This window comes from Neolamprologus multifasciatus, chromosome 8 (assembly GCF_963576455.1).
Source record: "Neolamprologus multifasciatus chromosome 8, fNeoMul1.2, whole genome shotgun sequence".
Taxonomy (NCBI): domain Eukaryota; kingdom Metazoa; phylum Chordata; class Actinopteri; order Cichliformes; family Cichlidae; genus Neolamprologus; species Neolamprologus multifasciatus.
This window is the reverse complement of record NC_140446.1, coordinates 24,828,229-24,854,097: the sequence shown is the minus strand read 5'-3', so window position 1 is coordinate 24,854,097 and position 25,869 is coordinate 24,828,229. Positions and strand designations below refer to the sequence as shown.

General features: G+C 40.7%; 3 protein-coding genes and 3 non-coding genes across 6 annotated transcripts; 2 read left to right on the top strand and 4 right to left on the bottom strand.

Annotated features, from left to right (window-relative positions):
* Positions 1-770: 770 nt before the first annotated feature.
* Positions 771-3,209, bottom strand: LOC146513184 (uncharacterized). Its single transcript, XM_085169552.1, has 3 exons — positions 2,868-3,209; positions 1,726-1,814; positions 771-1,627 (listed from the first exon to the last, which is right to left on the bottom strand). The coding sequence occupies exons 1-3, from the start codon at positions 2,874-2,876 to the stop codon at positions 895-897; spliced, it is 831 nt and encodes a 276-aa protein (XP_085025678.1). The 5' UTR covers positions 2,877-3,209; the 3' UTR covers positions 771-894.
* Positions 3,210-3,299: 90 nt separating this feature from the next.
* On the top strand, positions 3,300-3,371 carry trnaq-cug (transfer RNA glutamine (anticodon CUG)). The gene has a single exon. It is a non-coding gene; the product is annotated as a tRNA-Gln (tRNA).
* mrpl58 (mitochondrial ribosomal protein L58) lies at positions 3,326-9,054 on the top strand. Its single transcript, XM_085169553.1, has 6 exons — positions 3,326-3,746; positions 3,952-3,976; positions 4,074-4,133; positions 4,239-4,321; positions 4,487-4,656; positions 4,735-9,054. Exons 1-6 carry the CDS (start codon positions 3,585-3,587, stop codon positions 4,817-4,819), a joined length of 585 nt encoding a protein of 194 aa, XP_085025679.1. The 5' UTR covers positions 3,326-3,584; the 3' UTR covers positions 4,820-9,054.
* On the bottom strand, positions 5,144-5,215 carry trnam-cau (transfer RNA methionine (anticodon CAU)). Its single transcript has one exon. It is a non-coding gene; the product is annotated as a tRNA-Met (tRNA).
* On the bottom strand, positions 5,589-5,661 carry trnar-ucg (transfer RNA arginine (anticodon UCG)). The gene has a single exon. It is a non-coding gene; the product is annotated as a tRNA-Arg (tRNA).
* LOC146513179 (cerebellar degeneration-related protein 2-like) lies at positions 9,021-21,850 on the bottom strand. The gene is made up of 6 exons (XM_085169547.1): positions 21,307-21,850; positions 13,832-13,944; positions 12,180-12,328; positions 11,932-12,096; positions 11,613-11,820; positions 9,021-10,783 (listed from the first exon to the last, which is right to left on the bottom strand). Exons 1-6 carry the CDS (start codon positions 21,383-21,385, stop codon positions 10,016-10,018), a joined length of 1,482 nt encoding a protein of 493 aa, XP_085025673.1. The 5' UTR covers positions 21,386-21,850; the 3' UTR covers positions 9,021-10,015.
* Between the last annotated feature and the right edge of the window lie 4,019 nt (positions 21,851-25,869).

The following is a 25,869-nucleotide window of genomic DNA, read 5'->3' as shown; positions in this document are numbered from 1 at the left end:
TTTATACAATATAGCCGCTCCTACTGAGAGAGAAGCTACGGGAAATGCCAGAAACATTATCCCACCATCTCTTGGATTACTGACTGCCTGACAGATTTTAGATGAGTAAATTATCATTTTGCCACGTTGCCACAGGGGGCGACGAAGATTATGTGTGTGTGTGTGTAATGTATGGCTTTAATTCAATTCAATTTTATTTACATAGCGCCAAATCGCAACAATAGTCGCCTCAAGGTGCTTTATATTGTAACGTAGACCCTACAATAACAGGGTCAATAAATCAATCAATAAACATTCTTCTGTGGAGTTTATGGTCTTAGTCTTTAGTTACAGTTCTTATTTAGTTCCTCATGAAGAGTTAAACTGATTATGAAAAAGACTGGGCATGTTTTAGAGCATGGTGATTTTGTGACTCTTACATATGAGCATGCAGTGTCCTTCATTCCTAAATCAGAGCCACCAATTAAAATAAACTAAAATAGATAAATAAATAAATGTGGGGAAAAAAAGAGCTGGTGATAACCAAAATACACAAGTTGAGGCTTCAAATGCATAATGCAGTTTCCATCTTTATTACACAGTTTATGGTTTTGTTGCTATATTTTTATGTCACTCAAGAGATACAATACTTACGTACATATGACTCTCACTGCAGTTTGTTGTTTGTCTACAATATTATTGGCACGCACGTCTTTGGATGTACATTTAGCTTCAGGATATGATGAAACCATCGATGATAAAAAAAACAAAAACTTGACAGCTTACTCTGATCCATGTTCAATGTTTTATTAAAATAGTCCAAATATAACAAATCCTCTTTAAATCTTTCAAGATAAACATTACTTTAAAAAATACCAATTTAATAGCTCATCTTCAGATCTCTCAGGATAAATATTAGAGAAGGGGGGCAATCATAAATTGAGGCTTGCCATTAAAGAAATCCAGTTTTTGGCATTCGCTGGTGACAAAGTTGTCACCAAATCTCTTTTTTACAGCAGAAGCCATGGAGGACAGCCTCCTCCGGACACCGTCACCCTTTCTGTTCATCAAAGGTGGAACCGGTTTTCTGTCGTCCTGGCTGTTTTCATCAGCGTGACGTGGTTTCACATCTCTGAACGGAGCAACCTTGAATGACCTCTTGGAGAAAAGCCTCTTCAACAGGTTGTCAGGTTTCTGTGCAGACGCTGTTAGCCGTGTTTTCAGTCCTTCTGCAACCGCTGCTTCAAAGGCAACATCCCCAGAGTCCAGGGCAGCAAGCAGAAGGTATTTGGAGCCAAACTGTGTGCAAAGGTCTTTGTAGATGGGGATGAGCACTTTGTCAAAGGCTTTTGGGTCAGCAAACTGTAAGTCAAGAGGGGTCCTCGCTCTCACACATGCCTCTAATTTACTCAAGTCCACATTGCTTTTTGGTGTGCGGGTCTTTATCTCAATGTGAGCCACCAACTGCTCGATAAACAACTTGAGGAAAAACCTCTCCTCCTCTATCAGCTCCTCTGAAGAAGCCGTGCCACAATTAAAAGGTTGTGGAAGTGTATTTGGACGATCTGAGACGTTTGAGCTCTGTAACGGAGGGCAAATGATGTCTTCCACTTCTGGCTCGATACATCCAGGTAAAGACATCTGCAGCCTAGAATAAACAATTAAAAATGATTAAGAAAACCAAATAAGTATATGCTCATAATTTCAATTTCTGGGTGTATTGATGAGTTTAGACTTGTTTCTTACACATGTGACACATCTCGCAGGCATAGGGTGGTGATTGTTTCACAGTCCAACTGAGCAGGCCCCAGTCCTCCAGCTGCATCAGAGGGAATCTAGAAAAGAAAGACAACCACATTTCAGCAAGCAAGAGATCTCGAAAAAGCTCTCACTTTTACACTTTTAAATCATCACTTTAAAATCAGCCGCTGCTTCATGCGGCCGCTCACGAACCAAATCTGGGAGCAGGCTGCATTGAAACACCACATATAAACCCATATGACACCGTGTGCTAAGATTATATAGCAGAAATAAATAAATACATTTTTTATTTTCATTTTTTCATGTAAGAAGTCAGTGTTACTATGGCCCCTTTGATGGGGACAAATGTTTTTGAGATGGATTAATAATACATCAAGAACATACATCAAAAGTCAAGAACACTTTTTGTCTAAATATAGATAACAGATATAAAAATATATTACTACATTAAAATCATGTTAACAGAATCATGCAATAAGATCACATAGACAATATATATGTATTTTTTTTAAGTAACCAAAACTTTTAAATAAAGCTTTCGTTGCTATGGGGGCATTTGTTTATTTTTTTGCAAATATTCTACTGTTTCTATTGTTTGAAATGAGTTAAAAGTACATTTTACTCAAACAGATTGATGATCTGATGAGTCTTACATTGATACAGACAACAGATGTTAACAGAAGTTGCAATATTACCAGATTTAATAACAGGTCATAACAGAAATACGCAAAAAGATCGTGTAAAGACCACATTTGAATATTTATTTAAAATGAAGAGAAACAAAATCCCTCATATGTTTTTCTTCATTTTTAGGTATCATTTTAAATTTAAAGGTAGTCACCGTTTGATGGTAATGCCATTAATACAAACAAGATGCCTGTAGTTGTTTGCTAGCTAGCAACCCTGACATTACCATGGGTTGTTCATATTCAGTTTAAACAAATAACCTAGAGATACAATTAATTTAAGTTTAAGTTTACAGGTAGCAGAGGAAACATACTAAATATCCAAAACGGTTCCCTCCGTATCTCATAATCACTTATAAAGGATTTTATCGAAAGACAAATATGAGTGGCCCTATGTTTTGGTTCAAATGTGTGCGATAAATCAAAGTGTGTATCTTCTACCTTGTTCATTTTAGAGCCGCTGTTTAATCTGAGCAATTCAGCACTTGGTCCAAAAGGTAAATTTCTCCTTCTGTCAGTATTGCACAATCTGCACTTTTTCCAGCTAGCCGTCTCCTCCGAGTACTTTCCACAACGAAGGTCAGTGAGAAAGTGAGATCCGTTCCATTTGCGTCATTTATAAAAGGTCAGGGTCGCCTTCCAGATACCTCGGAACCCTAATGTCAGAATCTAGTTCAGACTAAAGCGGGAAAAACAGGATTTGTTCGTCGCAACAGGTGACATGGTAAAATGCCAACTAGTGAAGCCATTAAACAACCTCAGGCTTCTGCATCATGTGAGTTAATATTGTATTAATAATTTATGTGTCAATGGTAGTAGCGTGATCTTTCTTTCTCGTAGTGAAATACATAAAAAATTGACACTCGCACGTGTGGTTCCATGGTGTAATGGTTAGCACTCTGGACTCTGAATCCAGCGATCCGAGTTCAAATCTCGGTGGAACCTGACTTTTTCTTAATGTTTCTGCTTGTAAACATGTGGACCAAACCCAAATGTAAATTAACATGTATCTCACTAGCACACACACAGCTTTAATACTACTAATAAACCCCGACGTTTGGTGTGGAATATACCAGCACACATACATGTGCTACCGTCACGAGACGCAGCAACAGCTACACGACGTTCTTTCGACCGTCGTGAAGACGTCACTCCAACATGGCGGCCTCCATTGCGCGACGTTCCTATGTGTTTTGTCGTTGTGTAGGAATAAACGTGATTAGGCAGCATGTAACATTACGGAATGTTGTACTGAGGCACACTAACAACACTTTTCAGTCGAGTGTTTGTTACGGGACCCGAGAGGCAGCCGGCACACAGGTCAGTAAAATAAACGCGAACAGTTTCTGTCTTTCTGTTGTAGGAAGAATGCCTCTGAAAAGTCCCTTAAAAAAGGACTAGTTTACTGTTTCCGAATAAAGCTTATTGGACATATTGAACGTAGTGTATTATCCCAGGGTGTGTTTAGTTTGAGTAGTTTAAGTTGTTGCCATCGAGAAACAGGTTTTATTTTGACTTTTTTCAGGAAACCCAAGTTCACATTCCAGTAGGTAAGGACAAACAAACATATTTTCAAGAGGAATCACATATAAATTTTATGTCATTTATACGGTGTATTAATCCATATGGTCTTGTGTTATGTATTAGAACGTTTGACGGTATCTTACAGCAGAAGCAGCGGTCCTGGGGGTCAGCATGTCAACAAAGGTTACCACAGTTTAATTTTAAATGAAAAATAAATGCTTTCTGGTGCATAATTAGTGCTTAACATAGTGCATGTTAATAAGATGGTCTACCATTTTCAATCCACAGTCAGCACAAAAGCAGAAGTCCGATTCCATGTGCAAACAGCAGAATGGATCCCAGAAGATGTTCGGAAAAAAATCCTTGAAAAGGTTTGTTTTCACATACAGTGAGTTAAGAAATATGTCTGACTTGTTGATGTCAATTTCATTCATTTCTACTCTTGCATCACAGTTAACAGAAAATACAGTTATTCTCTTTGCAGATTTTTTTTTTACTTTTTAATTTTCACCCTTCACTTTGATGTTGCTGTGCAGAACAAAACCCGAATCACTAAGACCGGGGAACTGCTGGTGACCTCTGAGCTGAGTAGGAGTCAGCAGAGAAACCTTTCTGACTGCATACAGAAGATCTCTGCCATCATAGCAGAAGCCAGTGAGAAGCCCCATGAGCCAACAGCTGAAGACATCGCTCTCAGGGCAGCAAGGTACTGCTTAGAGTGGCATTATTTGGTTGTTGATCTACTTTAAAAATGGCTAAATTTGACCTGAAATGTGTTGTGCAGGTTGGAAAAGAGGAACAATGAGCGCCTCAAAAAGAAGAAGATTCATTCAGCTACCAAGCAGAACAGACGTGTGGATTTTGACTAATTGGATGACTGTTATACTTCTCCCTCCTGCGATTTAGTGGCTATATTAATCAATCCTGTGATTTTATACTATTTATTAAGTGGTTGATATTGTACATATTGGGTTTTTCTTGTTGTTTTTCTTGTTGTTTGTAAAATAAACACTGAAAGCGTTTCATACTAAACACCAACAATGTTTTAAGTGAAGACTACTTTTAACTAAGTATGCTACTTTAACACACTATGTTCAACGACACGTATAAAATGACGCTTATAGTAATAATAAACAGCACTTTGTTGAAGAGAGAAGAGCCAAGGGTTATTCTTTCATGAAAAAAACAAGGCTTAGCAGAGGATGGTTTCGATCCATCGACCTCTGGGTTATGGGCCCAGCACGCTTCCGCTGCGCCACTCTGCTGCCGACGGTGAAAGGGGTGATTATTTCTGTATTTAACTCAATGTTGTACGTGTTCGTTGTTGCCAGAACTGACTGATAAGATTGCTAGTTTTTGTAACATTAGTGTCTTAACCTTAAAGAATAATCGTTTTCGCTAGTAAGTTAAATAACCATAACGTTAGCGTTCGCTTGGACGGATACCATCAATAATTATTAGCTTCACTAGGAGTTCCGTTTTACATACACAACATCTTCATTTCGTTTTGCTTTTAATTTTAACATTGACTCAAGGACACAAACATTCCAAAAAACGGCTGCCGTTTGGTGGAAGGTTAGCTGTCTAAAAACCAACTGAAACGAAAGCGAATTTGGCGGCTGCGACGTAAGCAAAAGTCGACCACGAAGGGACTCGAACCCTCAATCTTCTGATCCGAAGTCAGACGCCTTATCCATTAGGCCACGCGGTCAGATTGATAGACGATGAACCCAAGTATATCCAAATACCTAAATATATAACTATACGACGTCGGTACTTTACTTTCTACCACTATTTCAACTTCTATTACAACACAAATGATGTTATACCTTGTAGAACAGCAGCGTTTTATCCTTCAGGCATTGTCCCAACAAATCAAGTGCAAGTACAGTAGCTGTTGATGAGAAAACCTTCCCTGTACTCACAAAATGTGCTGAAGTCTTGTGTTTTTTTACTACTCCAATAATACATCAGCTAAAGTCACTTTAAAAACTTTGGCACAGAGGTGGGAAGCAACAAAGTATAAATACTTCGTTACTGTTTACTTTCTTCGTTAACTTTTCAGATACCTGTACTTTACTTGAGTAGTTATTTTTTGACAACTTTTTACTTTTACTCCCTATATTTTTGAACAAATACTTACACTTTATATATCCGACTTGTATATAGCCCACAATGCAAAATGAGTTTAACATCCCTGCCCATATCTGGTTTATGCAGTCAATTCTCTGGGCAGGGGATAACCTAGCCTTCCTCTTACCAGCCATCACCTCCAACTCATCCTATGGTGTGCTGGAGTGTTCCCAACTCAGTATTGTGATATAATTTCTCCAGCTTCCCCAGGGTCTCCTTCCAGTTTTGTATGACTGAAACACCTCACTTGGTGGAATGATCAGTAGACAATAGAGTTGGGCCTATAAATCCAAATATCAATAGTGTGGATCAATACAAGCACGACAGGATTGATCCTTTATTTCTATGCAATGGCTTTCTTCTGAGCGCTTCCTGGATGACCAAACTCTTCCCATCTTGTGGCCACTTCCATAGTCTTATTATTTCCATCATAACCAACAGTTTGCAGCCACCAGTGAAAAAAGGAATGGAGATCAACTAATTTGTGTGACATGACATCTCACCTGCAATAGGATTACTGGGTCAGGGAGAGAAACTTGTGTGAGAGGAGGCCTTAGGGTCTGATCCACACATGCATAAACTATTTCTAGAGTCAGGAAGTGTTACTTACTCAGTTTAATTATACAACAAATACAAAGAGACTGAATGCATTATATAAATGCTTTATTAACAGGGTAAAGTAAGTCTTAGTTCAGTAATAATAGGAACTAATACCAGATTAGACTAAACATTAATGCAAATGTCTTATGAAGTAATAATGCACAAGTTTCAACTGGATAATAAAAGTAAAGCAAATTAAATAAATTTATTCTGACAGTATGTTATCAACATTCACATATCGGCACTGAAAATAAAAGAAAAAAAGAAAAAAAAAAACAAGAAAAAAGAAAAAATTCACACAAAAATCAAAATACAGGTACAGTTTTAATGTTAGCTATCCTAAACATGAAAAGATGAGGCGTCAGACATTTTAAGTGCAATAGGTAAGTCATTACAGTACAGAAACCCCATGAACCTGGCAGAATAATAACAGGCTCTGGTTTGGCATTGCTAACACGTGTTCTCGCATTGCGCTTGGATCATTCGAAATGACACGAGCGCCGACCTCAAACGCACCACAGTTTGTTCACTAACTGTTTTCTGGGTTGCACACAAAATCCATTATCCACAGTGGGGTTTTTTCTCTTCCTAAAAACACACATGAGCCTTAAACACTAGTTAACGATCCCTCCGTGGTTGGTGTGTCTATTTGTCCTCCACGACGCTGAAGTGCTGTGTATAAAATATATAACCGTAATAACATTCATTATAACAAAGGTTTACATATAGGAGGTTACCAAGAAAAAAGGCATAGTTATTGTATATTGTGAAAAAGGTGCAATATGTTGCAGGTTAGCTTTATAGTTTGGTAAGACTGCTAGGTGTTAGAAAAAGCCCTGGTTTGAAGCCTTATACCGGTTACACGTCAGCTATTAAGTGTGAATGACTAACTATATAAAATCTACTTCCTCACAAACCTTCATGCCGTCTTCATTCAGTGGTCACCCCAGCAACCAGAAATCCTCATGCTTTATATTTACTGTATTCTGTATGAAAGCTCATAATGCCCAGGAAACAGTGAAAACAGCTATCTGCAGAGATTGTCCTTTTGCAACTCATCTCTAAGTCAGAAGCTTTGTAGCATTTACTGGGCCTATCACAGATCAGTCGGTATTAGCATTTTTGTTGCCAAATTTGTGCCAATATGCAAACTTTAAACAGAACATAGGTAGAAAAATATTACTGGGGTAATTTGGAAATGGTAGTGATGGGCTCTGAAGAAGCTCTCAGTACTGCCTGCAGCCAGGGTTGCCAGGTCTTTCATTTTCCTGCACGTACTTTTTAAGCACTGTTGCAAACAGCTGGTTGGGAACAGATATTCCTTATGAACCTCGACTTTAGCATTTTGGCTGTTGCTGTCTTGTTAGATATATAGTATTAATAATACTAGCACTTCAATCAACAAAGGAGGTGCACAAGCTGTTAGTAGAATTAATCAACAGCGAGTCATGCTATTTTTTATGAAAGGGAGACAGGTGAATCGGTGAAGATGCAAGGAGTCTTGAACGTAGATGAGTTGAAATCATCCAAAGCAACAGAGTGCACAAGAGAGGAGAAGAAGAGAGTGCAGGGAAGGTGGAGTGAGTAGATTTGTGACAGGAGGATAACAGTAACAGTGAAAGCTGATAACAAAAAGACAGGCAGTGGAGCTGGAGGTAGCAGAGTTGAAGATACTGAGCTTTTATTTGGGTGACCAGGAGGGGACAGGATCAGAAGGGAGTGAATTAGAGGAAAAGCTCAGGTTTTAAGTGAGGTAACGCTGATAAGGTTTGTACAGACAGAAAGACGTAATAGTGGACAAAGGATGCTGAAGATGGAGCTGCCAGGTTGGAAAGGAGGAAGAGCACAGAGAATATTCATGGACGCAGTGACGGAGGACATGCAGATGGTTAGTGTGACAGAAGAGGGTGCTAGGGACAGGGTGAGAGATCGAGGCAGATGATCCACTGTGGCCGAAGAGCAGACCAAAATGGGTTTTAGTACCAAATTGTAAACGTGTATTTCCTCCAGAGGTGGGCATTTTTCCATCAGAGTTTAGGGGGACTGACTTGCTTTTGCAGCCTCAAGTCTGGCCCTTTTTGTTTTAATGTTTTATCACATACTAGAAACCCTGTCTGCAGTACCTGCACCGTGTTACGTTCAAATAAAATCTTAAACAAGTACTAGTTGTATATATGCTGATCTATGCTATACAAACTGTGGATATATGCAATGTTGTCCAAATGGTTACTTAATCTTATCTTATATAAATGGATTTTGGCAGCTACCAGCTATGTTAGTGTCAGCTGGACAGAAGCCAGTGTGTGAAATGTATTGCTTGATAATTAATTATAAAAAAAAAAAGTGACCCCAACGTTTCAAACACTTTCAACATAACTCATTTCACAAGTGCTCATCTCTGCTTTTGACCTGCTAGCAAGGCAACTGGCCAGCTATAGGTTTGAGTGCACTCAGTAACGTAGAAGACTGAAAGATAAAGAATATAACCCAGTATAAAGATAATTATTTTACTACCTAGTATTAGCAACAATAATCTCTGTATTATATTCATTCACAACACTTTTGCTCCTGGGCAAAAATGACCCCAAAACCCACAACTTGTTACGACAAGAGTCGGGTTAGTGTTTATGTTAAACGAGCAGTGGCTTAATAACATACAAACAGCACTGGTATGGATCTTTTCATCACTCTCCCAAAATCTCAAACTATTGAAGGCGAAGCCCCGTAAACTTTCACTAAGCCAAAGTAAGGTCACACACAGGAAGGAGGAATCTCATCCAGACAAAAATGCTTCACTAGAGTTAATGCGACCAGTGATATTAGTAAAAGTAGCACCTCCAGGTCATCCTCGGCTTGTGAGGTGAGGAATCAATCTTTGTCTTATTATAATCACAGAAATGCTAGTTTAGTTCTCTATGATAAAAGCAACACATGACAGACATTGATTTGTACTCGTGTTTCTCTCAGATATGCAGTTTTATTCGTTTTTGTGAAACTTTAGCTTTTGGTGTACTGGTCAGGCCCACAAGCTGTGTAATAGTGTTTTAAGTATAGTTAGTAAGGCAGTGAAGCCAGAACAGACTTTGGACCAGGCTGAAATTAAACTGTTTATGTTTTTATGCTAAAGTTCTCCAACGTTTACAGATTGATCGCATGCAAATCAGAAGGTTTCAGCTCTCGATCACAAGAGTGACCTCCGTCAACCTGAACCATAATTCAATTAGTGGTTTTAAAAGCAGCACCCTCTATAAGAACGTTCGCACCGGACACCTTCGCAGCCTAACACTGAACAAGCAATGATGTCACCGTCTCCAGAGCCAGTCGGTGTAAATTTAGTGTTTACTAGATTTACCAGATTTACCAGGTTTGCTAGCTTTCGCAGCTTTGGTAGCTTTGATGTCCATCTTAGTCTTCTGGATACGAGAGAAGATCTCCTTAAAAAGGGCTTTGTACTCTGGAGTGTTCTGCCCCAGCCGCTTATCCACCGCCTCCACCTGTTTGCTGATGCTCTCGATGGCTTCAGGGGTGGACGGCGATTGGGTGGGAGTAGGGGGAGGTGCCACGATGGGGCCCATGGCACAGTCTTTCATAGACGGGTCCCTGGAGACGGGCCGGGAAGTCTGGACGCCGGCGTGACACAGGCTCTCTTCGTGTCGTCGACACTTCCCCAACAGCTCCTCGTACTTCTCCAGCAGGGCGTGGTACTGCTCATCCACCTCTCTTAGGATGGACATCCCTCTTTTCCTCACGCTATTGGCGTGCAGAGCGTAGCTGCCTCTCCTTCTGCCGGACGCATCCCGGGCCACGATGGCATTGAGTGCCGTGTCGCTGCAGCTTTTCCTCACAGGACTGGAATCGGGTAACGCCTCACCTCCAACACCTCCTCCACCTGCGGTCTCCTCCCTGACGCCTCCTCCCGTCTCCCCGACCTCCACTTCCAAAAAGGTGTCGGTTTCCGGGGTGATACTGAGGACAGTCTGGGTAAGAGCCACACCATCATCCTCACTGCTCAGAAGGAAAGTTCGAGCTCGGCGCAGCTGCTGCAGCTCCTGCAGCTCCACCTCCAGCTCCCGCACTCTCGCCTGGCAGCTCTCAGCATCCTGTGAGCACAACCAGTTAGTTTTATTTCAAATAAAATTCATTACCCACACTCCAAATAAAGACATAAATAGCACATCATAGCAAAATTCTCCCCCACTTAATTGTCTTTAAATTATAATCAACAAATCATCATTTTTGAAGTTACAAGGTAGTTTATTAAACTGCACACAGATCAGATTTAAAGAACATTTTACCCCTTTCCATAATCAATGACTATTTAGTCTGACAGATGCAGAAACCTTAGGCTGAAGTGGCTGGAAAAAAAGAAGCCAATGTGCAGAAACCTGCAGTTCTGCTAATGACCACTTGAGGCCGCTCAAGTGAGCATGTACACACGGACTTCTACCTTAAAAAGACAAACTTTCTTGCAGGAAAAATAAACATGCTTACCACTTGGTTATTTAAAAAAAAAAAGCTGAGTGGCATCTTATTAATACTCTATTTATGAGCACTAATTATGTAGTATCAGCACCTCTGACGTACCTCAGCAACATATACATGCAGCTAGCTCACCAAGCCTCGCTGTTCACATGTGGTCACACTTTTGACCACTTTTGAATAGAACAATATGATTATGATTAAGGCCATAATTCTAAATTTGAAATTAGTTTGAATATTCAAAACGATACTCCATTAGTCAGTCGTTTTCATTAGGGGTGTTACATAATTAAATGTCATAACCAATGAAATCAAATGGACTCTGACAAATTAGCACTGTCCCTGCTAGCAGTTAAAAAAACCCAGCTTGCTGATATCATCTTTTCTGCTTGTATGTTTTCCTGTATCTTAACAGCCAAACATGCTTAGTGCATTATTTTTGCACCCCACCTGCACCCGTGTCTGCAGCCGGGAGAACTCCGATATCAGGAGGTTGCACTCCCTCTCCACCCCTTCCCTGCGACTCCTCTCGGCCCGGACAGCAGCTCTCAGAGCCGACACCGCTTCCCTCAGGTGCTGGTTCTCTTCTTCAAATGGCTGACGCTTGGCTTCCATAGTAAAACTTTCAGCCCTGCCCACTACAAACTCATCCTCATACCTGACAAAATAACAGAGGAGACCAACATTTAGCCGTTTGATGCTGGCATGCAGTGTTTAAGTGTGACTTTAAATAACTACTTTCCTCTTCTATGGAAGACAAAACAGGTACCTGGGTGCTGTGCAAAGCTCCCTCAGGCAAGGGAATGAGTGGATGGTCTTGCGTCGCTCTCTCTTCTCCCTCCTGACCCGCAGTTGCTCCATGGAGCGAAGTTGCTCCACCTGCCCTGACAGAGACTCCACCTGGTTCTGCAAAGTCTCAATAGTCCCCGTTAACCTGCATGAGAGAGGGCAAAGATTTATAAATGAATGAAATAAGGCCAAAAACATGGAAAAAGGAAAGCTCCCAGTCCCGTTCACCTCTCGATCTTTTGCTGCGAGGACTTGCTGTCCATCACCAGCGTGTGGTTGGTGCGTTCCAGCTCTCTGGCAGTCCCGTCCAGCTGCTCGTACACTTTGGCATGCTGCTCGTTCATGTCCCGAAGAACCTCCAGCTGCTTTGACAAGTACTGGAAACAAACGCATACACATATTTAGCGCAAATAAAAATGCACAACTTCAGGTAAAGTTCCAACAATAGATCTCTGAAGCTAGAAGCTTTTAACGGTCACTTAAATTTGGCTTTCATTTACTTTTTACAGCACATATATAGGATTTATCACTGCAACCTAACTTCCAGAGCCACTAAGCACCTGCTGTACAGCTTCACACCATACTGCATGATATCATTCAGCAGATGGACTTCACCAGTTAGCAGAAAATTCCTTACTAAAGATAAGCACATAAATAAGCACGTTTCATGTGCACGATGGGTGTTTCCACCCAATTTAATTTAATTCATGAATTGCGCTAAAGCATTGTGTTACACAGAAGAAAATAGTCTACAGCAGTGTAACAAAGGGACAGTTCACGGGTCACCTCATCCAGGTCTATTTATATAGAGCAGCCCTTTATTTTCATTGTACATGCACACAGAAATTATGGGTGCCCTGTTCACCATAAGCTCAAACGTCATTCTGTTCTAAAATGCTCCATTTAAGGCTGGGTTTTAAATACTTTTGGCTCTTTGTCACTGAGAAGTGTGAGCACAAAGGCTCCACCCACATGCTGTTCAAATACTCTCTGTACAAGGAGCAGCAAATAAATAACAAGCAGGCTCAAAGAAAACCAAAACGAAAGTTTGTTACAAACTGTGAACCAAGGATTTGCATCAAGGTCCAGTATAAGGAAATTTAATTAGATTAGATTCAGTTATTAGTCATGCAGAGCTACTTTACTAGAGTCTAGGAACAGGAATATGTGCACAGAAATGAAGAAAATAAGCCGTTTCAGATTAACCTTTAAAACAGAGAGAAGGCCTCCTGCCAAACATACTGTCTGGTGGTTCGACAGAGGAATGTAACAGCGGATGGCTGCGGAAAATGCAGGAGGAGAAATATGATCTCTCGTGTTTGGAAATGAAGCCTTTTAATGGATCCATTAGGACATTCTGATAATAAGGAATTACAATAGTCTAGCCAATGTGTACCAAATGCACAAAGTAGTTTTTTAGCATCACTCTGAGACAGGAAGTTCCTAATGTAGACAGCACTGTTTAGATGAAAAACGACTGTCTTAAAAAATACTTTTTAAGTACAATTAAAGGACAAAAATAGATCAACCCAGTAGTACTGGACGCCGAGGTAATGCCATCCAGAGTAAGGTTTCTGGCAAGACACCGTGTCCCCTTCGGACACGAGTAGAAACCAACCGGCTATCTGCACTTTAATGTCTTTAAGCTGACTCATGTGGCATAAGGAAAACAGCTGGGTGTCATCTGCATTGTCACCTAATACTATTGCCGAGTACAGAGCCCTGTGGGACTCCGTAACACATTTTTTGTATTGCAGAAGAATTCACTTGCAATTGCACTTCCTGCAACAATCCTGTTCACTGCTGTTACTGAGTGCCCGTGAGCTAGCAGACTTGTGATATTAATTAATGTTATATTTTCATTGCTCTGTGGTCCACACCTCGATCTCTTGCACTTGCTCCTCATTGGTGATGTACATTTGCTGCAGAGAGTCCTCCAGCTCTTTGTTCCTCTCCAACAGAGTCTTTCCCAGCTCTGCTGCCAAGTGGAGATCTAGAAATGCAAAAGGAACAGATGAAATATTTTTAAAGAGGCAGATTGAATGAGTGACATCAGAGAACAGGAAGGGAGAGGTGTGAAATGAACAGTGACAGTGGGGGGGGTTATCTCACAGAAGAAGACATAATGCAGCTGCACAATTTAGATGACTTCTGCCACATTTAACGCAGCACACAGCTCTATTTTAAGCAAGGTTATAACTACAGTGATCCATCACATCGCCTTAGCCCGCCCTGGACCAATTCAATTATAGAGGGAAGACAGCGAGGCAGCGCTCCTCCCTGCAGCACGTCTCCCTCCGAGCCTCCTACTCTCCACTGACTGAATACGAAGGTCACAGATTGGAACCCAGATTATTTGGAGTGACACATCTGAGATTGAGATGAGAATAGAGATTTCACTCGCTGGGATGCTGTCTTTTTCTTAGAGAGACCATTTACTCTGACTTTAGCACATTTTAGTGTTTTATTTATACGTCCAGGCTGCTAAAATGCTCCAAATTAAGATGAGCAGCATCCACTTAAACCGTGCGCTGACTCAGCAGTACTGATGGCCTACATTACTGGCTCTGAGTCAGCAAAAAGTGGCTTGCAGCCTTTCAGAAAGTGAAGGACTAAACAGCCAACAAAGTCATCTGTCATGCAGTCAAGCCTCTGGCTTAAGTAATGAATAGTGAGCAAATGGATCAATGCCAGGCCATAATACATCCAGGCAACTGATGACCTGCATCAATGCAACATTTTCCTATAGTTGCAAGCACATAAGCAGGAGTACACAGAGTAACCATGCTGTTCCCCCATTAGATCTGATATATACTCATATTTGTATGACTGGTGCAAAATACTTTATCATCTACTTCTTACACACTTTCTAAATGTATTGATTTGAGTATGAGCTTTTTTATTTTCAGTAATTCTACATTACATTATTACATCTTTCCATTTGGATACTGTCGACAATCAGTCTAAATTTTATTTAAAGTTTAGTAGTTTGTGGTTTTATTTTAAGGGAGAGAGACTGAATATGAACCACAAATCCAGGAAAAAAACAAAAACACATGACGTAAAAGTCATAAATTGATTTGCATGTCATTGAAATGAAAGCAAAACACGACTTACTAACTGGTAAAGAAACCTAAAGATTTTATTTTTGATAGAATGAAAGTCTGGAGACTGGCTAGGCTCTTTAGCTGCTCCTGTGTTGCTGTGGGGGTATAAAGATCCACCCAAGAACGTTCTGCATTGTTCTAGTTGAGGGAAGCAGTTTCTCAACCAGTATCTATAATACATGGCCTCTACCGTGGGATCGTCAATGTAGCAAAGTTGTCCTGTACCCTTAACAGGAAAACAGCCGCAAAGCATAATGTTTCCACCTCCGTGCGAACACAGTGCGTTGAGTTGATGCCAAAGAGTTTGATTTTGGTTTTGGTTGGGCTGGTCAAAGGAGCTTGCAAAGAAAAGCGTCTGGACTTCTTTAAGTTGCTTGAAGACGTTTCACCTCTCATCCGAGAAGCTTCTTCAGTTCTAAGGTCAAATGGTGGAGAGTCCCAGATATAAACCTAGTGGGAGTTTCCCCCCACAGAGGGACAAAAGGATCCCTTGATGATCCTCTAATCGCCTGAGCCAAGGTGTGAAAGCGGGTGTGGGTCCCAATCAGCCAGAGTTTCGGGTGAGCTCATTGTGAAACCTGGCCCCACCTTATCATGCGAATTCCTGAGGTCAGATGGCCCAGGATGTGAGTGGGCGTTAAGGGGTCTGGGAAGGGATCTCAAAACTGGATTATAGATGGCAGAGAGTTGGTGTCGTAAACCACCGCCTCTGTTCAAAGATGGTCGCTCACAGTGGACGTAGATGCTTCTTTCACTCCTCTTTCAAACCATCTGTCCTCTCTGTCCAAAATGTGAACATTGGCATCCTCGAAAGAGTGACCTTTATCCTTAAGATTTTGGTTGGGCTAAAGTTTAACTGACTGACTGTAATCCGTGTGCCACGTGGGCACAAAGCCAATCTGTGGGAGCCAGATTTCTGCTGGTTTGCAGGGAACCGAAAACTTATTTCAATGACATGCAAATCAATTTATACTTTTCATGTAAAGTGTTATTTCCTGATGTGTGGTTTATATTCTGTCTCTCTCCATCACCATGAAACTGCCATAAAAATTAGCACAATGTTACCCTAATTAGCGCTTCTCTTATAAATATAAAGAAAACAAATCTGCATTTTTCAGAAGTTGTCTTAATGATGTGAAATACAGCCCAAATAAAACCAGACAACCCAAAAGTCTTTGTGTCTACAAGATGTCGAAGGGGATTTGGATGATGGAGAGAGAGTTAGCGCTACACAGCCTAAAGCCTCAGTATCAAGACAACAACAGAGGAAGAGGAGGAGGAGAGAAAAAGAGGAGGAGGAGGAGGAGAACAAAGAGCGGAAGTGGGGAAGAGGGGCAATCGATGAAACTCACTTCACAAGAAAACAACTTTGCAAGTTAATAGCTGTCATAGACAACCGTTTGCTCCAGACAGACCTGACATTGACCCACAGGTGACATCACCGAGGCCGGAACACCGACACAATTACATCATGCATGAAGAAGCTATCCAGACAACCCACGCAGCCAGCTGCCAGAGTGTCAGTACTTCAGAGAAAAATAAAAGTTTATTTTTTAGAGTGTGTGAATGCTTCTGCAGTCGAATCCGTGCATTCAGTACAGCACGTAGTGATGTCTTCCACAGGCTGATTTTTGGGTAGGTGCGTATCACCCACGAGACTCACTGGAATGTGGAAAATAAGACTTCTGGTTCCTCTTTTCCAGTGTTTCAGACTAAATTTGTAACAGAAAATGCTCAAGAAACATTCAGTAGACAGAAGAACTACACCATAGTGCTTATACAGGCTGTAATACTGACTGCAATGATGCATACTACATGGCAAAGTAGCTATTTATAAAAACATCCTGGGATATTGCTCTCTACTCCTGAGTGATGTAAACAGCTATGATGTAACAGGAGTGCTTAGAGAGCTCTCTCATCAGATGTATGCAGGCAAACAGCCCCCCAGTCTCAGCTGGTAGAGCCACTTATTAGTTTCTTGGTCATCGGCCAGGAGAGGCTCAGGCTAACACACAATAAACCCAAACAAAGAAGCAACAAAAAAGCATCCCAATTACACGTCTGCATCCTTCCTGCTTTCTCCTCCTTTAAGAGTCGAAAGCTGAGACGTGACATCATGAGTAGTTTGTACAGTTACAGGCCTAGTTTAACACCTGCCACATCCAAACACACTCAGACTTTCAGTTTGTTTTCACTTAATGTCACCCTTCATTTTTGTTGTTATTTTTGCTCATATAGCACTTTTTGTTCTTTTCTTTATTTAATCTATTCAACCAGTATATACTGCTCATTATGAAAGTCACTTAAATATGAATCATGTTTATTTCTCCAGTTGGATAAAGAGTTGGGGAAATAAATCTCTGTCAAGATAATCCCACAATAATAATCAAGATAATAAACGCTTCAGTAATGCTGAGGTCCAGGCAAGACTCAGGTGTGTTTTTTCCATCCAAGTATGCTTTTACTGCATTGGCAGCGTGTTCGCAGATTTTGTCATGCTGAGAAATGATGCTATTTTATAGTGTTTCAAAAGCTGACTGTACTTTTTCATCCCCAACACCACTCTCTCAAATACAGCCCCATGATGCAACGATCATATTTTAAAATATGCACCTCTCATAAAAATCTGATTATAAGATGAAAACAGGTTCAGCCACTTCTCTTATCTTCACCGCCAACATAGACACATACACACTTATTTTATATCTTAGTGAGGACATCTAACTGAGATAATGCTTTCCTTAGCCACTTACCCTAACCATCAAAAATGAATCCCTAACCCTCAGCCTAAACCTAACCATAACCTAATTAGAAACCTGACACTAAAACAACATTTTTAGGCTCAAAAATGACTTCGAAATCATGGGAACAGGCATTTTGGGACTGTTGGTCCTCACAAGTATAGTAGCACGGCAATGTTCTGTCCTAAAAAAGACGTCTAAACATGCACACACAAGCCAGCAACCTCCAGGAACGACTGCCAACCAGTCTGAAAATATAAATTTTTTCCATAGCACCTTTTGATTGTATCATGGTCAGTATAGCTCTTGAGCAATCTGCACGTGAGCTCATGTGAGACACACTAAAAAGGATGAGGAAGCTTTTTGCAGCTCAGCTAAAAAAGTAAACAAATCAAAAGCAGGGTTGGCTTGAAGGCAGGCCTACATTGTGGCTGAGAAGAGGTTACCATATGAACTGACAGTGATCCTTGGTCAAAGACGGTAATGGCAAAAACAGGCAAAGACTACTATTAAACAGTTTTAAAATCTTTTAGCAATTCTTATTAAAAACTACTAAATTTATCCACATTTTAGCCAACACTTCTGTGGTGAAAGTCATCCCAAAGAACAACAACTTACAGTGATTCCTGCATGACAACAAGGTCATACGATCAGAGTGGTGTGCCTATCAAAGGACTCGATGCACCTAGAAATGCCACGCAACTGAAGATGAACTGGGGCAGTCAGCACTTTGTAGCCCAGCACTGTTCAGAGAGGACTGACATCCTCTCTGCTCCATCAAACTCAGATCTCTCTGCACAGAGACGCAGCTCATTTCTCTGGCTCCAGCCATTTTGACTTTTGTTACACTTTCATTCCTCTCACACTGTCGCTCCGATTTGCCTCGTCTTTCTTCTAATTTCACTCTTTTCTTCCTCACCATCTCCCAAAATAAAGCCAATTAAAAACCTGTTTTAACCCTCGGTTTCCCTAATGTGTGACACTTGGTGCACAGGAAACAAGTTAGCTTATCAATCGATGACATCATGATGGTAAGTGTGTTTGTTTGTGCGTGCATTGGTGTTTCTAGTCAGGATCACAGCATCAGCACCATTTAGCCTTAGCCAGGGGAAATGTAGCTTAGCATTATAATTAGATGAGCAGAGAGCAGGTGATTGAGAGATTATGCACGACAGGAAATGAGCTAAGTGGTACAGAGAATGTGAAGACTCACAGCTGTGGATACGTCCTAAAAACATAATTATACAAGTCCCTGAATGATCAGGTTCAGACTGGTTTCAAACTGGCTCATGAATATCTGCAGATGTTCCATTCATCAATAAATAGACTGTGTGACTTCATTCAAAATGTAATTTCCTGAGTCACCGACATTTAAAAGCTCCCTGGAAATGGAATATAAACAGCTGCCGTCATTCAGCTGTAGACCAGCTGATACAGGATCCATCTGCTACGACATCAGCTGCAATTTGTATGAACACTGAAATACATTTGAAAGGCTTAGTAAATGTTTATTGTATCTTCAGCTCGTTGGGCTTTACTAATTTTTTGTCATATATACAGTGTTATAATAGGAAATCCTCATATTAAACATGGCAGATATTTCAAATAATAAAGTCAGTGTATGTACAAGCTTCAGATTTGATGCTAAATGCACCAGTGTTTTCTCCTCTTGGCACTGTATGATGTCAGTAACAGAGGATATTCCTAATATGGTCATCCGAGGCACACAGCTCCACCCACCAGCAGTTCAGACTTTATGTTTACAATGGGCAGCCAATCAGGAGAGAGTTGGCCAAACTAAACGGCAACAATAATTTCAGGGACTTCACCAAGGAATAAAGAGTGAATAATAATAATAATTTGGAGCTGGAAATGAGGACATTAGGTGTTCTTTAAATATAGCAACACAGTCGAGTCCCTTGTGTTGTTACTGGGCGGAGGTTATGGTGTTAATGAAAGACACTGGTTAATTAGCAAGCTTTGAACTGGAAGGTTATTGAGATTTTTCCTTCACAAAAGCTAGCTCAATCAGAATAATGTTGGCAAACTGCAATTCTTTTTCCATTTATTTATTTTACAGAAAAATGTTTTTATCTCTTTGTTTTATCTTATTTTATCATCCCTAGTCACTGATAACTAGAGCTGGCCATCACTAGACATCCCACAATATGATATTATCATAGCCCCTTATTCACCATATGAAAATATTTCGATTTTTTTTTTGTCCTTAAAATTAAACTTGGTCAATACATTTTTTTATCCAGTAAGATAAAGCTATCTCACATCAGATAACCATCTCAACACTGTCACAAAAACCTGCCATAAATGTCACCATAACATGCAGTTAGTCTGCTATCAGTCTGGCATCAGTTTGTAGTTTAATGGTTGGCAATTGCATGCTAGCTGATAATACAGCCATTAACAGTGTAAATCATTGAAAAATCACGTAGCTGTTGCCATCTACATGAACAGCAATCTAACTATTACATTTCTGCTCAGTAACCTTCCTGTTCTTGAGGAATATAACAGAATACAACCAGCTGGCAGCCTGCTGAGTTGTACTCATTGACTAAGACTCGTGCAGACTGATGGCAACATGTTGGCAATCTGTCTGCATTTTTAATTAGACAGAAATCAGCCTTTGACAACCTCACTGAGAACGATTGCAGTCAGTCCGAGTCAGACTGCAACTGTTTGCAGAAAGGTTTCAAGTACCTTGCAATCAAACAGGTCCTGCTCTCTGCAACCATGTAGTGCCATCTATTAACTTATAAATTATGCAAAAGAAAATTAGCTTGAGAAAATTAGCTCCTAATTTGGAGCTAATTTTCTCAAGCTAGGTGTTTCTAGTGTTGGGTTACCTCAGGGTGGTGGTGCATGTCCCAAAGTATTTGAATTTCTGTAATAAAATATTGATATTTGGTTTGCCTTGTTTTTACTATACTGTATCGATATTCACTCTCAAACTCTACTGATAACAGCAACATAGAGGACATTTCCTGATGTCAAAACATAATAAAAATAATTGTGATGCAGAGGTTAAAAAATTGAATGGCTCAGCTATATTTTAGAATGGGGATCCCTGACACAAAGCATTTAATAAATCAATACAAAACAAGTGGAAAAATATTTTAAACACATCGACCCAGAATTGCAACATCGGTGCCTAAAAATATGCGCTTTAGTTCGATTAGGACTTCCATATGGTGGACCCTGACACGGGTGCATCACATTGATGCTGACTACTTCCAGCCATGCAAAGGCCCTGCTTGGCATGCTTTCAAAGCATTGTTGTTAAAGAAGCGCAGTCCGCTCTTTGGGAACTCCTTCGCTGTTTTTATTGATTGCGCTGAAGCAGAGCAAGCAAACGGCTCCAAATGACTTCTCTGTCGTATCTCACGACAACAGAGTCTTTGTTCGAAGAGGCCGGCTGAGCGGCCGGTGCCAGAAGCTGACAGAAACAAGGGATGCTGCGGGCAGGGAGGATAGGATGGTGACTTGTCTTACCCTGCTCCAGGTCCTGCTGGTCGTACCATGGCTCTTCCTCTTCGGTTACGAATTCCTCCATTCTCCCTGAGCTTAGCATGGGTTTCCCCGCGGCTCTGTCCGGACAATAGACGTCCTGCAGGAAAGGATCCTCCAGAAGACAGCGGTGGCTCCTAGAAGCCGGAGCTCTTTTCAGCGCTGTGTTGTGCCTCGACGTGTTTCCTCTTTCCTTCCTCTCCTCCGCGTTTCCTCGGTCACTCCCACTGCCCCCCTCTCATCCCCCCACCACCACGCACCGGCTCATCCCGGTGCTCCGACCTGCCGCCTCTGCAGGCTGCGCTGCTTCAGGAGCCTACAGACGTGGCAGAGAATAACGGCACTTCCTTTGCCGCTGTTAGCGCCAGCATGCTCACGACGCCTTCACGTACCGCTCGTAACACCCGCTTATCTCCACTCGTCCAGCTTTTGTTCAAGTGCGCCCTCTACATTGATGTCAAAAGAGAAGTCAAGACATGCCGTCCACAATTTAAGCTCATTAACTGCAAGCGCAACTACTGCGGGGTGACAAATTAAAGGAAAAACGTTTACCCGGCCTACACCTAGGCATTTGTTGACGTGATTTGGGTCCACTTGTTCGTTTTAGAGCAGGGAATTTTACATTGTGGGCCACATACAGCCCACTTTCTGTGTAAAGAAGTTTAACTACACATTTAATCCCTGAGATGTCTTAATATATGAAAAAAAAGGTCTATTTCAGCAGTACGTCTTACATTGCTGCTGCCGTAAAATGGAATAAAAATAAATTGTAAAAAATAAATGTGTACACTTACAGAAAAAGTCCTGATAGCTCAGTGGCCAAACTGTCCTGTAATACTAAACAAACTAATCTTTTCCTCCCCTTAAAAAAAGAAAAAAAGCACTGGGGAACAGACATTTTTTTGCTTATGTCTTGATATTCTAATGGACTCAATTCTTTATTTGTATCATCTAGAATGTAAAACTGTGAAATTTTGACTTAAGTGAGGAATTTTGTGTCTCATCTCATCTCACAGGCAATATCATTAAAAGTCATCTCACCGTGTTGCACTATATATGTTGCATGCTATCTGCACCACTAGAGGGCGAGCTGGTGTTTCATGCTTGTCATAACAACATCCTGGATCTTTCTTACAGTCCTGTGGGGGAAAAAACAGCAACACAAGACCGTTTACCTTCTAATGTTTTGTATATCAGGACAGAGACTGAAAAAGTCATATAGAAAACGATTCTACTGCAAAAGATGGCTTTTCAAGCTATTGAATCATGAGGTGTGCTCACCTTTTCACACACAGCTTTGGTTAAATAAATAATGGAATAGCATGTCCTGCACTGTTGTTTATTAGAGGTTGAATCTACCCAACTAAGACCTACTGAGGACCATTCAAGGGAGGGAGACTTCACTCTCTTGTATCCACAGTGACTCTCCTGCCGGCCAGGTGTAATGGTTGTAGAGACAAATGAAGAATGCATGGTCTGACATACAGAGATTCCTTCATTTGTAAGAGAGACCTATATGAACTCCTCTGCACCTTTGAGCTTGTCCATTTTCACTGATTAAAGCTGTAACACGAATGAAACAGGATTGGGATTTACATGTTGGTCATTTTTAATGATGATATGTCAAATGTATAGCATGCGCTTTCATTGACGTCAATTCACTCAAGCGCTTCAAATCCACTGACATAACTCACCCACGTGTGTATTTGTATAACAGTGACATCTACAGCCCTGACGTGACACTGGAGCTACAGATGGACGCCAGACTGGGTCTGGTCTCCCAGTCAGAGGAGCCATTTTCACGCTTTCTGACACTGTGACAGCCTGCTGTGAGCTGGAGGGTCCTCTGAGGAATGTGACTAAGTAACTCAGCTGGGCAAGCGGTTCTCATGCATACACGAATACTTGGGCTATCTATACCAGCTGTTGTTGTGGTGACTAAAATGGGACATTTTCTGGGTACACAAGGGTTGGATTTGACCTCTAGCCCCTTTGGTGACTGTTGCACTATGACAATGTGTAACATAAGGCTTCACAGAGGAGTCATCATCCTCCACAGTTGAATCTCTTTATTGCACAAATTTATGAAGAGCTGCCAAACTCTGGCTACACAGAACAGTTTTGATTTAAAACAGACCTCTGCTCCGAATTCAGAGCAGCTTTGTGTTGGATGAAAACAGAGGGAAAATAACCAGTTTTGCAATTCAAATAGATGTTTTGTGTGCTGAAAGCAGTGTGTTATTTACCCCCATACATATGTATTATCAGCTCGACTATGGAGTTAATGGACAAGCTTTTTGAGCGGTTGGTGAACAACAAAAAAAGGCATCATGGCCGGTTTTGCATGATTTATAAAGTGATTAAGACTATCACAACTCTGCTGCTCACACCAAATGATTTATTTTTCCATCCAGTCGCACAACATTTTCACATGTTCACTCATCTCACACTTCTTCTCAACCACAAGCCTTCTCTTCCTTTATCAGACATGCACAAAAATCTGTTGTTTGGCACAAAACCACACAACTAAAAACTTCTACATGAGTCTCTTGAAAAAATGTTTACTGTGTTATGATCGACTAACACACACTGCAAAAAAACTTTAGGCAAGTCATAACAAAAGTTTGAGCAGAAAAAGGGGAAGAAGTTGGAGTTAATGTAATTCAAGAGATTAAAAAAATAAAAAAAACAGAAACTATTAAACTGGAAAAGCTGGTTTTAGACTAAAACTGACAACATACACATGCATACCTTGGTTCCACAATACTAGATCAGTCAGAATTAACTGAATGAATTTGAAATAGAAGTGGCTTCAAAGCTTTTTACCAATTGGTTTCCTATTTTTGTCCCCAAGTAGCTGCATTGCATTAATTTCTGAAGCACTACTGATGACTGGTGTGGTCTTATGCATGCTAAAAACTAATATAAGTAGTTGTATACTAAAAAACCCAGACTAAACAAGTTTTTAGTTTGCCTTTCCTTTGAAACATTCAATACATGCTGTTCCTGATGTCACAGCCCAACTAGAAGGCGAAGATGAGGTGGTAATTTAGAAAAAGACCATTTATTTACACGAAACATAAACTAAAGGAATATGTGTGTATCAGTCAGCAGTGTAAAGCATGCACTGAGGAGTGGCAGAGTATGAGGAATGCAGGATAAAACCAAAAACACATGCTGTTGTTGAGCTAGTCTGAGTCTGGGAGACACGGAGCGACTTCAGGAAGGAGAGAGCTTTAATGAGCCCAGGTAGCACGTTCAGCTAATTACACTCCAATTATCTCCTGCAGAACAAAGCACAGCACAAAAAAAGAGAAACACCTAGTGCCTAATCATTACCAACTGTAGGTTTAATAACTGCAGCAAACAAAAAACAAGATGACCAAAGATAGTTTTAGGTTTTATGTGCTTCTTAACATCGCCCTGCAGTTCTCTGAATTAGACTGGCAAGAGTGATGTTCGTATAAATAAATCTGTGCATGAATGCATTTTTCCATGCATGCTTTAAATTGTTATTCTAAAAAAGTATGACGACTGTCTGTAATTTTTACCAGCCTTCCTCACCCGTACGGTCCAATCCATGCGTTTCCTTTCACCGCATGACGTTCAGTACTGACAGTGTTGTCCAGTTGTGAACTAATAAACTCGAAGATTCCAGGAACAGGATTACAAGCTACATGCTCCCTTGTGTCTGTGAATGTTTGATTTAATGGAAACAAGAGCTAATCCCTGGTGTACTGAACATATGATGTCAGCACAATGTTTAGGAGTGATGCAGAAAAGGCTCGGTTTAAATGACACAAACGCTGAGCCAGCCAGGTCTCAGAACCGCTCAAGCCTAAAAACTAAATGCAAATGTTAATGTTTAGCCTTTAATCACTGATTACGTTAGGCTGTTCCAACACTGTTTAGTGTGAAGTGGTGCAGAAATCCAGAATTAATTCTTAATCCATTCATTCTCTTCTGCTTATCTTTATCAAGGTAGTGGAAATTTAGAGGGTGGGGGGTGAGACCAAAGGGTGAGAGGCGGGATGCATCCTGCACAGGTTGCCAGCCTGTGGCAAGGCTAATGGAGAAGACAGCCACTCACGTTCACACCTATTAATCCTTCATCAATTAACTAATCTGATAATCCAATCAAAAGAATTTGAGCTGCTATTCTTTCCTTGTTGAGTACACTATGAGTCTGACAGCGTCGGGGTCACAAGGTTAAAATACGATCACATTACTTGCTGTGCTTGACCAAAACAAAGCCTGAAAGGAGACTGATTCAGCCAGAAGCCTTTATTCACAAACCTCCCCACATCCTACACAGGCGTCAATGCAAATCAGCCTATTGTTACACACTGAGCGATCTGACCCGAAGACACTAACCTTTTACATCAGTATTAATGACATCCCTACATTAATCTTCCACAGTATCTATAAAGGAGATGATAAATTAAAGAGTCCTTGAACTGAATGAGTTACTCACAGCCAGGAGGGAGATACTGAATAAAAAATAAGTAATAAATAAAAAATAAATATTTAGATGTGTCACATTTATCA

Bases quoted from the DNA above. Each gene is read 5' to 3' on its own strand.
- LOC146513184 (XM_085169552.1), bottom strand. The intron at 1,628-1,725 runs GTAAGAAACAAG...TGTTTATTCTAG, and splicing joins CTGCGAGATGTGTCACATGT to GCTGCAGATGTCTTTACCTG.
- mrpl58 (XM_085169553.1), top strand. From the start codon at position 3,585: ATGGCGGCCTCCATTGCGCGACGTTCCTATGTGTTTTGTCGTTGTGTA. The intron at 3,977-4,073 runs GTAAGGACAAAC...GTTATGTATTAG, and splicing joins CCAAGTTCACATTCCAGTAG to AACGTTTGACGGTATCTTAC. The intron at 4,134-4,238 runs GTTACCACAGTT...TTCAATCCACAG, and splicing joins GGGTCAGCATGTCAACAAAG to TCAGCACAAAAGCAGAAGTC.
- LOC146513179 (XM_085169547.1), bottom strand. From the start codon at position 21,385: ATGCTAAGCTCAGGGAGAATGGAGGAATTCGTAACCGAAGAGGAAGAG. The intron at 11,821-11,931 runs GTACCTGTTTTG...TTATTTTGTCAG, and splicing joins GAGCTTTGCACAGCACCCAG to GTATGAGGATGAGTTTGTAG. The intron at 10,784-11,612 runs GTGGGGTGCAAA...TTGTGCTCACAG, and splicing joins GGCTGCAGACACGGGTGCAG to GATGCTGAGAGCTGCCAGGC.